The 12,015-nt window shown below is 36.6% G+C and overlaps 1 protein-coding gene and 1 long non-coding RNA gene across 5 annotated transcripts in view; both read left to right on the top strand.

Annotated features, from left to right (window-relative positions):
- Positions 1-4,234, top strand: part of LOC137822489 (uncharacterized) — a 48,061-nt gene extending 43,827 nt beyond the window's left edge. For 3 of the 4 annotated variants that reach the window (XR_011082928.1, XR_011082926.1, XR_011082925.1), the window contains 4 exons: positions 883-1,922; positions 2,736-2,834; positions 2,942-3,562; positions 3,658-4,234. This is a non-coding gene — a long non-coding RNA (uncharacterized lncRNA). The remainder of the gene's footprint in view (positions 1-882; positions 1,923-2,735; positions 2,835-2,941; positions 3,563-3,657) is intronic. The other variant, XR_011082927.1, reaches the window with a different exon arrangement.
- Positions 4,235-10,117: 5,883 nt separating this feature from the next.
- On the top strand, positions 10,118-11,598 carry LOC137820581 (uncharacterized protein YBL113C-like). The gene is made up of 5 exons (XM_068624728.1): positions 10,118-10,307; positions 10,400-10,524; positions 10,779-10,860; positions 11,056-11,231; positions 11,584-11,598. The coding sequence occupies exons 1-5, from the start codon at positions 10,118-10,120 to the stop codon at positions 11,596-11,598; spliced, it is 588 nt and encodes a 195-aa protein (XP_068480829.1).
- Positions 11,599-12,015: the final 417 nt, after the last annotated feature.

Raw genomic sequence — 12,015 nt, forward strand, 5'->3', positions numbered from 1 at the left:
AATTATTACTTATAAAAAATTAAAAATAACATAAACAGTTTTTATTTTAAAATATTTTTTAAAAAAAGGTATAATAAAATAAAAAACAGAAACTTAAATAATTATTTAAAAAAAATAAAAAAATAACAAATAATTTTTATTTTAAAATACAGTTTTAAAAAAACATATAATAAAATAAAATAAAAATATATTCAGGTTCAGCTTCACTGTAATATGTTCATAACTTTTCTAAAAAGCTCTGAAACTTTTTCAGTTTTTCTAAAAGTTCTGAAACTGGTCAGCCTTTTTAAAAAGTTACATTTATTGGGAACCGATAATTTGACACCCCAATTAAGTGTTGCGCCAGATTACGCCTGCTGATGTGGATGAAAATATAATAAAGTATTATGTGGGGCCAGTATTGTTGAGGTGGCAAAATTTTAAAATTTAGGGTTCTGTAGTAAAAGATTAGGTTTTAGAAAGGCAAAATCAGCCCCATTTTCTCAGTGCGATTTGGAGTGGTAGCGATTCTCATTCCGATTCCGGTGAAGTCTACGATCAGCACGATTTGTAGTGCGATATCGGTACCGCATTACATTGGATTTCATTTTTGTTTGGATATTTTTGAAATTGCGATTCCGATTCTGGTAACGTGTGCGATTCTGATTCCGGTAACGTCTGCGATTCTGATTCCGGTGAGCTCTTTGATTTGGCATCTATTTTCATATAATTTTTCGTCAAGTTTTCATTGGTTTCGTTTTGATTTTTTAGGACTTAGCGTTTTTCGATTTCGTTTATTTGTTGGATGTTGGGCTTTTGGAGTGTTGGACACTAGGGTTTATTGGTGTTTTGATTTTCTATATGTTGAATGACCTTTGTATTGGTTTGGATTTAACTTTTTAGGGTTTCCTAGCAATTGGTGAATGAGGGAACTACAGTGTTGGTTAACTCGTATGCGAGAGAGGGTTTTCCTTACAAACCTCGGGAGGTTAAGACTTTGGTCATAAAGGCGTTGGTGTCTGAAGCTGCAGCTGCATCTCAAGCCAATGACTTCTTGTTGGCTAACCAGGCTTGCTTCTAAAACCTAATCCTATCCTAACTTAATATTTAAAATATATGCTTCTGGATTTTTGCTTCTTTTTCTTAACTTAACTTAACATATAGCTTCTTCCATGTACAGTATATGCAGCATGTGATGCACCTATAGAGACTGGAATTCGTCAAAGCATGTTCCTGGTAATCTACACTAGTTAGTTTGTCTCTTGGTTTATTTCTACACTTTAATTCTATTAATAGTAATTAATTCTCATCCTTGTCTCTTCGGTACCAATATGTCGTTTTGTAACAGATAGTTATTGTATTATATTGGATCAGACCAAAATTGAAGAAGAGGTTAGTAGAATCAATTTTGGTTAAAATGTTATTTTATTTTCATCTAATTTCTTGGGAGTTTAGTTAGCTGAGTAAATTTGGTCTACATTTGCCTCATTTGCATTCTACATGCGTTGTGAAAAATATTTGAAAATATCATTAAACCTTTGTTGCCCCAATTTAGTTATTGGTGTCTTGAAAAGCCTTACGTCATTGATGTTACAAGCCTTCCTGTTAGAGTGAAGATTCCACCATGTACCTTTTTAAATTAGTTTTAAATTATTCTGTTCTTTGGTTCTTAAATTGTAAATGTGTTGAAATAGTTATTTAGTTTTAAAATTTGCAACTATGTTGAAATTGCTATTTGGTTCCTAAATTTGCAATGGATGGGTGTGTGAGACACTAATGTAACAAACAACTATAGGGCAGTATTCTTTTATGTTAGTTATTGATGAAATTGTGGGACAATATTGTTTTATGTTCTCTCTAAATCCCTTTGTAGTTGTTAATGATGTGCCGCCACCTGGTGATGGAAAAGGCTTGGTTAATTGAAAATCTGATTGCTCCCATTTGTAAGTGTATGTTGCCCTGTTTGATGAGCTGAAGACAAGTGCCAATTTATGCCACTTTTGTGATCATACTGCTTAGTAATTGCTTGGAATTAAATTGTAGTTTATAGTAATTCTGATCCTTAACTCTTCTTCCAATATTTAAAATTGATTACATGCATTCTGTAATGTCCTCCAGACAATCTTTTACAAATAATTTCTTACTAGTAAGATTCAAATAGAGATATGATTCCCCTTTGTATGGAGAAAACTTTATTAGAAGTGTATGTGGGTTTGGTTCTGAACAGGAAACATTCACACAAATTATTTTTTGTTAATTTTAAATCAACGAAGATTAAATAGGTTTGGGGTATCATATATATATAGCTTTATATTATTGTTTTAATTTTTTTAACACTGGGACTTCAACTGTGTCTATTTTACATTATTGACAAAAATATCAAAAGTGAGAGAATATGAACAGCGTCATATTTACCCAGCAAGATAAAAATATAGTATAAGACCACAACTGAAATAAGTACGAGTAAGTTGTTGGTAGTCCTTGAGATTATTTAGGTTAAGCAATTTAATCCCTATGATTTCAAAAGCCTTGTATTATTAGAAACTGTAATTATGCTTCACTGCCCAATCCTCATGGGCCTTTCTTTGAAGGACCACCACTGCCACCAAAAAATATTCAAAACTGTTTGCATAGACCCAAATCTGCATGTAGAATAAAAAACTTATTTATTAATAGAACTGCACATATATTTAAGAATTGAGGTATTAATAGAACTGCACAACAATTCATGTGTATGTTGGTTTCGTTCTCAACAGGAAACATTCACAAAATTGTTTGAGGATATAATGTCAATTAGCGGATGTTCAGATGAGGAGGTTCTTACGATTGATCGTCATCCTGAGGGTCAAGCTAAGGTTTCTTTGAAATGATGTTTTTTGTTTTTAAGTAGACATGACAATTACATTTATTTATCTTTAATTTTAATTATTATAGTGTATTTGTATTTGATTTTGATATACAGGTGTTTAGGCATAATTGCAGGTCAAAGCGTTTGGCTATTGTGAAAATGGTTATAACTTTGCAACAAAAGAGTATTATACAGTCCACCCCATTTGGATGGCTTTTGTTTGTTCGTGAGGACATCAAATTGAGTCGTGGACTTTTAAGTAAGTTATGTAGTTCTTGGGTGGAGAGGAAGCAAAGTTTTTCAATTCAGTATCAATTTGTGTTGTTTAGTTTGGTAGATGTGTGTTTAGGTGTAGGTCTTAGAGTAGGTGGTAGAAAAATTGATTTAAGGAAAAGTAGTATTATATCTCACATAAGGAGTTTTTTTTAAGAAGGTCATGTAACTGTGGAAATGATATATTCTGTTATTTTGAAACTTGGGAATGATATTTCCTCAGAGGACTTTTGTAAGTTGTATGTCTTGTTAGGTTTGTCGGAGTTTATTCTCCCTACTAGATTGGGTTTAGTTCATGATGGGTTGTTTAACCTTGTTGATGATTTAGACAAACTTGATATGTATAATTGGGGGGGTTTAGTGTATGAGATTTTGGTTGATAGTTTGTGTTCAGCTTCAAAATGGATTACGCGGGGAAATATGTCGTATATCCATGTGGATGGTTGCGTTTACCTCTTGCAGGTAAAATGAAACATTTTTGTTATTGGTAAATGTTTGTAATAATTGTGCATCTGTTTGACCTTTTAATAAATGCCTTTTTTGTATTCATTGTTCAGATATGGGCGATGGAACATTTGTTCTCTTATAAGCGTCAAGTACCTACTAGTGGGAATAAATATCCCCGTATCATGCATTAGATGGATGTTAGAGTTGGTGACCATGAACTTGAACGTCTTGCAATGGATTGCACATACTTCAAAAAGGCAGAAAGCAGTCATGAAGATGTAGATGAAGATAAACAATTACATGTAGATGAAGTCCAACCAAATGAAGAAGTCAACAGTCATGAAGATGTACATGAAGATAAACAATTACATGTAGATGAAGTCCAACCAAATGAAGAAGTCAACATGTTTCCTAAAATGAACGGTGAACCGAGGAAACGTTTCAAGAGTGCTGTTTTGAAAACACCTTGGACCACATATTCAAGGAGGAAGCCAAAAAAACCCAAAAACTGATGCTTCATTAATGGATATGTTTTTAGGTGCTTTTTGTTTTTAAGTTAGTGGATGTATGCTTTGTTGACATTGTTGAAACCATTGTAATTTGTAGTATTGCACCAATAATTTTGTTCAGGAGTAATTATTGTGGAAACTCTGAATGTGTAAGTGGATTAATTTTGTTATTCATTAACAGTATTGTTATTGATTAATTTTGTAGTATTGTTTTTATTAATGAACTTTGTACTGAATGCTGAAAAACCCAAAAACCGATGATTCATTAATGGATATGTTTTTAGGTGCTTTCTGTTTTTAAGTTAGTGGATGTATGCTTTACTGACATGGTTAAAACCATTGTAATTTGTAGTATTGCACTAATAATTTTGTTCATGAATAATTATTGTGGAAACTCTGAATGTGTAAGTGGATTAATTTTGTTATTCATTAACAGTATAGTTATTGATTAATTTTGTACTATTGTTTTTATTAATGAACTTTGTACTTAATGGTGGCAATTATATTGTGAACCCTGTTTGCATCCAAAAAACCCAAAAGTTATCAATCAGTTGGAGGACCAAATGACTGTGCAAGAAATTCAACATAGTTCCCCAGTTAAAATGAAAGGGGTCCCCACTTACATCAAAACACCAAAATTTGAGGTAGTCTTTGACCAATGAATGGCCTGAATCTCCAATGAGGTCCCTGGACTCCCATCTCAACCCTCTTTTCAGCCAAAAAATCCAAAACTAATCACTCAGTTGCAGGATTAAGTGACTGTGCAAAAAGTACAACATAGGTCCCCAGTTAAAATCAAAGGGGTTCCCACTTACATTAAAACAACAGAATTTGAGGTAGTCTTTCACCAATGAATGGCCTGAACCTCCAATGAGGTCCCTGGACTCCCATCTCAACCCTCTTTGCAGCCAAAAAATCCAAAACTAATCACTTAGTTGCAGGATTAAATGACTGTGCAAAAAGTACAACATAGGTCTCCAATTAAAATCAAAGGGGTCCCCACTTACATTAAAACACCATAATTTGAGGTAGTCTTTGACCAATGAATGGCCTAAACCTCCAATGAGGTCCCTGGACTCCCATCTCAACCCTCTTTGCAGCCAAAAAATCCAAAACTAATCACTCAGTTGCAGGATTAAATGACTGTGCAAAAAGTACAACATAGGTCCCCAAATAAAATCAAAAGGGTCCCCACTTACATTAAAACACCAGAATTTGAGGTAGTTTTTCACCAATGAATGGCCTGAACCTCCAAAGAGGTCCCTGGACTCCCATCTCAACCCTCTTTGCAGCCAAAAAATCCAAAACTAATCACTCAGTTGCAGGATTAAGTGACTGTGCAAAAAGTACAACATAGGTCCCCAATTAAAATCAAAGGGGTCCCCACTTACATTAAAACACCAGAATTTGAGGTAGTCTTTCACCAATGAATGGCCTGAACTTTCAATGAGGTCCCTAGACTCCCATCTGAACCCTCTTTGCAGCCAAAAAATCCAAAACTAATCACTTAGTTGCAGGATTAAATTACTGTGCAAAAAGTACAACATAGGTCCCCAGTTCAAATGAAAGGGGTCCCCACTTACATAAAAACACCAACAATTTGAGGTAGTCTTTGACCAATGAATGGCCTGAACCTCCAAAGAGGTCCTTGGACTCCCATCTCAACCCTCTTTGCAGCCAAAAAATCCAAAACTAATCACTCAGTTGCAGGATTAAATGACTGTGCAAAAAGTACAACATAGGTCCCCAATTAAAATCAAAGGGGTCCCCACTTACATTAAAACACCAGAATTTGAGGTAGTCTTTCACCAATGAATGGCCTGAACCTCCAATGAGGTCCCTAGACTCCCATCTGAACCCTCTTTGCAGCCAAAAAATCCAAAACTAATCACCCAGTTGCAGGATTAAATTACTGTGCAAAAAGTACAACATAGGTCCCCAGTTCAAATGAAAGGGGTCCCCACTTACATAAAAACATCAAAAAAATTGAGATGTTAATAATCGTCATTTAACATTATTCGACGTCACATACAAGTTCGAGCTACATAATATTCAAGATTGTCTAATTCCTTATTTTTTGATGGCCTTGAATAATAACTCCATCTTTTTTGCATCTGAAAATAGATGAGGAAGTCAAATGTTAGACAATATACATGGGCAACTTTCATTATAGTTTTTAAAGTGTTGTTCATTTCTTGTATTGTACCTAGAGTCGTGGGTGGAAGTCTTACTACTGGATGACAAGCACGAACTAAGTCGTCAGTGGGTGGACATATGTCAGAATTGAAAACCTACATGAATGACAATTTAATTCAAGCATGTAATGTAATGTAAAGAAGACCATTATTATTTTAACCTGCACAGTTGTATTACATTTATGTTTTTTGACTACATACCTTGACAATGTTGTTAAGAGTGATATTAAGGTAGAAGTTCCTTCGATTTGGACTGAAAATGCCCACCTAAAAAACACACAAAAATACTTGTATGAATGACATGACATATGGAATTGTAAAATAAAAGTTTGTTTTTCGTGCGTTAATACATTCTTTAAGACTAAGACAGAGCCAACTTCAACTAGAGAACCAAATTCTTCATTCTTTAAAACCTTCCCATGAACATTTGCACTTGCAGTCCCCGTCGGATCCTGTAAAGCAAGAAATTTAATATACAACTTCTTTTGCAAAATGTAAGAAAGACTACATAATAGGTATATTACCTTAATTGTTATTAACATGTCTCTTAGACCAGTGTGCTTGCATGATTTGATTAGACAACTTAAGAGTGGGAAAACATCTAATTCTTTCAAACTTCCCAGGAATGATCTCTGTTCAGAACCACGTCCTTCAATTTCTCCTTCGCAATAAAATGAAAGCATCATTAGACATAAACTTTTGTTGTTCCATTCTAAAAAACGTGATTGAGTATTACCTTGGAATTGAAGGAATTTTTCTGCCCATTTCCATTGGTTGGATGTAAAATCACGGTCATAAGTTTGTTGACCTATACGGTTTATAAATTCTTGAGTGTTTACTGGCTGCTCAGAGTTCCGATTAAGAATCATGGCTTGCACATTACCAGCTGGTCCCGGAATGACATTGGTAGTAGAGTTGCAACGTCGTACATAACTACAAATGTCATTGTCGTCGATATCAAGCCCTTCCCATGACTCCATTTGGAATGGATGTATAGTTCAAAAAATTCATCCTATCGCATGCCATATATAGATGAACGTTGGGCACATGTTAACGTTTGAAGGAAGGAAAAGGGACGAAAAAGCAAATGTATTGTCTAATTAATAACTGATCCGATCGGTCATCGGTAGACGATGACGTCAGCAGCAGAGAACCATGTGGACCACTCGCAGGGTGACACGTGGACCAGGTGGCAAAGAGGTCAGGGAGACGATCGCCAAGAGCGGTGATCGGTGGTCAGTAACCAAGTGACCACCGACAGATCAGGCGGCAGAGAGGTCGGGGGACAGATCATCCAGAATGGTGATCGGTGGTCAGTAGCCAAGTGGCCACCAACAGACCGGTTCTCAGACTAACGCCTGAAGGCAGAACGCGAGAAGCAAATAAACACTGATCAGTCATCGGGTGTATTGTCATCGGGGTCTCGTGTTACACGCAGTTAAACTGGGACTGAGGTTCCCAGCGAGAGCGTTACGCATGGATCTCGCATGAGCACACCTCAGGGAATCATGCACGAGAGTGGCCTGAGGGAACTAGTAAACCAGTCAGTGATTGGTGATTCCCTCAACCCATTACGTGCGTGACATCATGAAGGGTAAGCTATATACGCAGAGAGCAACGTCTGGTGAGTGTGCCTAGACCAGCCACACCCGACGTTCTCCTGAGAGTATGCGACTTACCCAGATGAGAGAAATATCCTAAGTTACTCTGCAAGGGCGTAACTTAGGCACACAAAGAGAAGCGCTAGAGCCCTTCCAGTAAGTGACACGTGTGTGGTTAGATGTGAGTTGCAGGCCTCCACGTGTCACCATCTGAGAGGGGTGCGGTCCAGACAAAAGTGCACTCCGTACCATTAAGGGTACAGACAGGTGCAGCCCAGCGCAGAGACGCGCGGACACGCACAGACACCCACACTCTCTGATTCTGCAGGTACACTGTCTCTGAAAAGCATAACAGGGTTCTAACACATGCCAGAAAAGCATAACAGAATTCTGTTATGCCCAGAAAACAGAGAGAGAGATAAAAAGAAGGAATCAGGGAGAGAAGGGGGATACGAAAAACAGAGAGCAAGAGTTTTTCACACACACTACTAGTTTTCTCATTTGGTGGTTCTGTGGACTAACTTCATCGTCGGAGTGCAAACGGCCGCTAGAGGCGCCGTCTGTGTGTTTTGCAGGTCACGTTTGGAGATCCAAGAGAAGGTTCTGAGGGTGATTCTGTAGAAAACGCAGTCGCGTAGACGGAACAGAGTGTGCTACAGAGCGATTCCTCCACGTTCGAGTTGCTGGCAGGATCAATAACATATCATAAATGCAAGAATAATTTGTTTTTTTAAATATTTTTTAAGGTGAGGTGCAGTTTAGGTGTGGTGCAGTTTAGGTGAGGTGCCATATAAAGATAAACGTTGGGCACATGTTGACGTTTGAAGCAAGGAAAAGGGACTTCTGTGAAAAAGCAAATGTATTGTCTAATTAATAACATATCATAAATGCAAGAATAATTTGTTTTTATAAATATTTTTTAAGGTGAGGTGCAGTTTAGGTGTGGTGCAGTTTAGGTGAGGTGCCATATAAAGATGAACATTGGGCACATGTTGACGTTTGAAGCAAGGAAAAGGGACTTCTGTGAAAAAGCAAATGTATTGTCTAATTAATAACATATCATAAATGCAAGAATAATTTGTTTTTTTAAATATTTTTTAAGGTGAGGTGCAGTTTAGGTGTGGTGCAGTTTAGGTGAGGTGCCATATAAAGATAAACGTTGGGCACATGTTGACGTTTGAAGGAAGGAAAAGGGACTTGTGTGAAAAAGCAAATGTCTTGTCTAATTAATAACATAGCATAAATGCAAGAATAATTTTATTTAAAATATATTTTAAGGTGAGGTGCAGTACGGTACTCTTCTTAAAACGCCAATAAATGCTGAATTTGCCATGAATGTTACGTGGAAGGATAGTGTTGCTGCAACTTTAACTTTACTTTTTCGCAGGTGGGGTTCATTCCTCAATGCCACAAATGCTGATTTTTCCCTTCACACAATAAAGACAAAGTGTGTGCCCTTCCTCAAAGTCCAGCACCCCGTCCAGCACTGTCAGCATTCATTGATAGCAACATTTCTTCTTCATTGTTCTTCATTGCATTAACTACAAATTCAAGTTAGCAGATAACGTCCAGCACTGTCAGCATTCATTGATAGCAACATTTCTTCTTCATTGTTCTTCATTGCATTAACTACACATTCAAGTTAGCAGATAACCATTGAAGGTTCTGTTGGTGAAGGTACTCTTGCATTCAATACATAGCTTATTTGTAACTTTGTGCAAATTGTTAAATAATGCATAAAACTAGTCATAGTTGTTTAATAATGTAGTAGATTTATTTTGTTCATTGTTTGAAATGTTTAAGTTAAGTTATATAAAGAAAATTGTATACATATGCATTCATGTTTTTTGTCAATGTGAGTTAAGCTAAGCATTGTATACACAATAGGTTTAAGGTAATGGCAGATTTGTCACTTGATGACATTCCGTTCTTTGAAGAATCTCAGCATTCGAATCATTTAGCTGGGAATGATTATGTGGCAAATATACTTCCTGATACAGATTCCCAGATCAATATTGATGAGTCGGTTCCAAATGTAGTTGATGAATCAACTCCTACAGTTGGAATGTGTTTTGACACTACAGATGCCGTGAAAATTTATTACCGACAATATGGCATTAAAAAGGGTTTTGCAATTAGAACTTGAAGTTCGAAAAAAGGACCTGACAAGGAATTAAGGTACTTTATCTTGGTATGTGCTAGGGCGGGAAATTACATGTCTGCGATTCCACCAGAATTAAGCACTCACCCTACTCAGACGGTTGAATGTCCGGCTCGTATAACTGTTGGAATAATAGTAACAATAACAATAATAATAACAATAACAGTAACGACGGTAATAACGACGGTAATACCGACGATACTACCGAGGGTACAACCAAGGGTACTACCAACGGTATTACAGAGGGTACTACCGAGGGTACTACCCACGGTACTATCGAGGGTACTACCCACGGTACTATCGAGGGTATTACCTAGGTTATTACCGAGGGTACTACCGACGGTACTACCGACGGTACTACCGAGGGATACTATCTTTTTTTTTAGTTCGAATCAAAGTGACATGGGCTGAATCTCAGTGGATCGTGGCAACTACCAACTGTACTACCACTAGTACTACCACTGGTATTATCACTGGTACTTCCAATGGTACTACCACTTGTACTACCGAGGTAATAATAGTAATAATAATAGTAATAATAAGAGTAATAATCATAGTAACAATAATAGTAATAATAACAATAACAATAACGACGGTAATACCGATGGTAATCCCGACGGTAATAACGAGGGTAGTACCGATGGTACTAACGAGGGTACTACCGAGGGTACTACCAAGGGTACTATCGAGGGTACTACTGACGATACTACCTCGGGACACTATCCTTTTTTTTTACAAATCAACGTGACAAGGGCTGAATCTCAGTGGATCGTGGCAACTACCAATGGTACTACCTTTAGTACTACCACTGGTATTATCACTGATACTTCCAATGGTACTACCACTGGTACTACCGAGGTAATAATAGTAATAATAATAGTAACAATAATAGTAACAATAACAAAAACAATAACAATAACAATCTCGACGATAATAACGACTGTAATACCGACGGTAATACCAAGGGTAGTACCGAGGGTACTACCGAGGGATACTATCTTCTTTTTTTTTACGAATCAAAGCGACAAAGGCTGAATCTCAGTGGATCGGGCAACTACCAATGGTACTACCACTAGTACTACCACTGGTATTATCGTTGGTACTTCTAATGGTACTACCACTGGTCCTACCAATAGTACTACCACTGGTCCTACCAATAGTACTACCACTGGTCCTACCAATAGTACTACCACTAGTACTACCACTCGTACTACCGAGGTAATAATAGTAATAATAATAGTAATAATAAGAGTAATAATAATAGTAACAATAATAGTAACAATAACAATAACAATAACAATAAAAATAACAATAACAATAACAATATCGACGGTAATAACAACGGTAATAACGAAGGTCATACCGTAATCAAGTGAAGAGCTTGATAAGGTAACAAAAAATCCTTAATCAAGTGAAGATCCTAGTAAGGTACCAAAAAAATATTTTTTTTTGCAGGTAAAGGAAATGGTGATCTATTAGACGAAGAAAATGTCGACAACGATTGGTCTAGTTTAGGAAGGAGATGTCAATCTCACTCCAGTTTGTAAGTTTTAAATTATATCTATTGTAGGTAAAAGAAGTGTAGAGCCCAATCATGTTGTGAAATGGATCTGATACCAATCAATTTAAATAATGGATATGAACTTATTAGCCTCATTGACTTGTGCCTGAGGCTTGGGGGCATGTTAGGTCATGGGCATGACCCGATGTTTGGTCATTTATGGGTCGTTTCCTGACCTGTGTATCTAACATTATGAGGGAGCACAAGTCAAGGGATCTCAATCAATTAGACTTAATCATCCCTAATGACTCAATTAAGACAGAATCATGACTAAAGGCGAAGAGGTTACAATTCAGTTTATATATACCTGATTATGCTCTACAGAAAGCAACACATCATCTAATCATCTAATAAACAACACAGGGAGTACTCTCAACTTCTATTTTATATTATAGTCATTGTTCCCGCCGGTTGACCAGATTGTGCTTCGTGCGTAGCTAA

The sequence above is a fragment of the Phaseolus vulgaris genome, chromosome 9 (genome assembly GCF_000499845.2).
Source record: "Phaseolus vulgaris cultivar G19833 chromosome 9, P. vulgaris v2.0, whole genome shotgun sequence".
NCBI lineage: Eukaryota > Viridiplantae > Streptophyta > Magnoliopsida > Fabales > Fabaceae > Phaseolus > Phaseolus vulgaris.

Excerpts from the sequence above, each read along its gene's own strand:
- LOC137820581 (XM_068624728.1), top strand. The coding sequence starts at position 10,118 with ATGTCCGGCTCGTATAACTGTTGGAATAATAGTAACAATAACAATAAT. Across the intron at positions 10,308-10,399 it reads TATCGAGGGTACTACCCACG|TTCGAATCAAAGTGACATGG; the intron begins GTACTATCGAGG and ends CTTTTTTTTTAG. Across the intron at positions 10,525-10,778 it reads CTACCACTTGTACTACCGAG|TGGATCGTGGCAACTACCAA; the intron begins GTAATAATAGTA and ends GCTGAATCTCAG.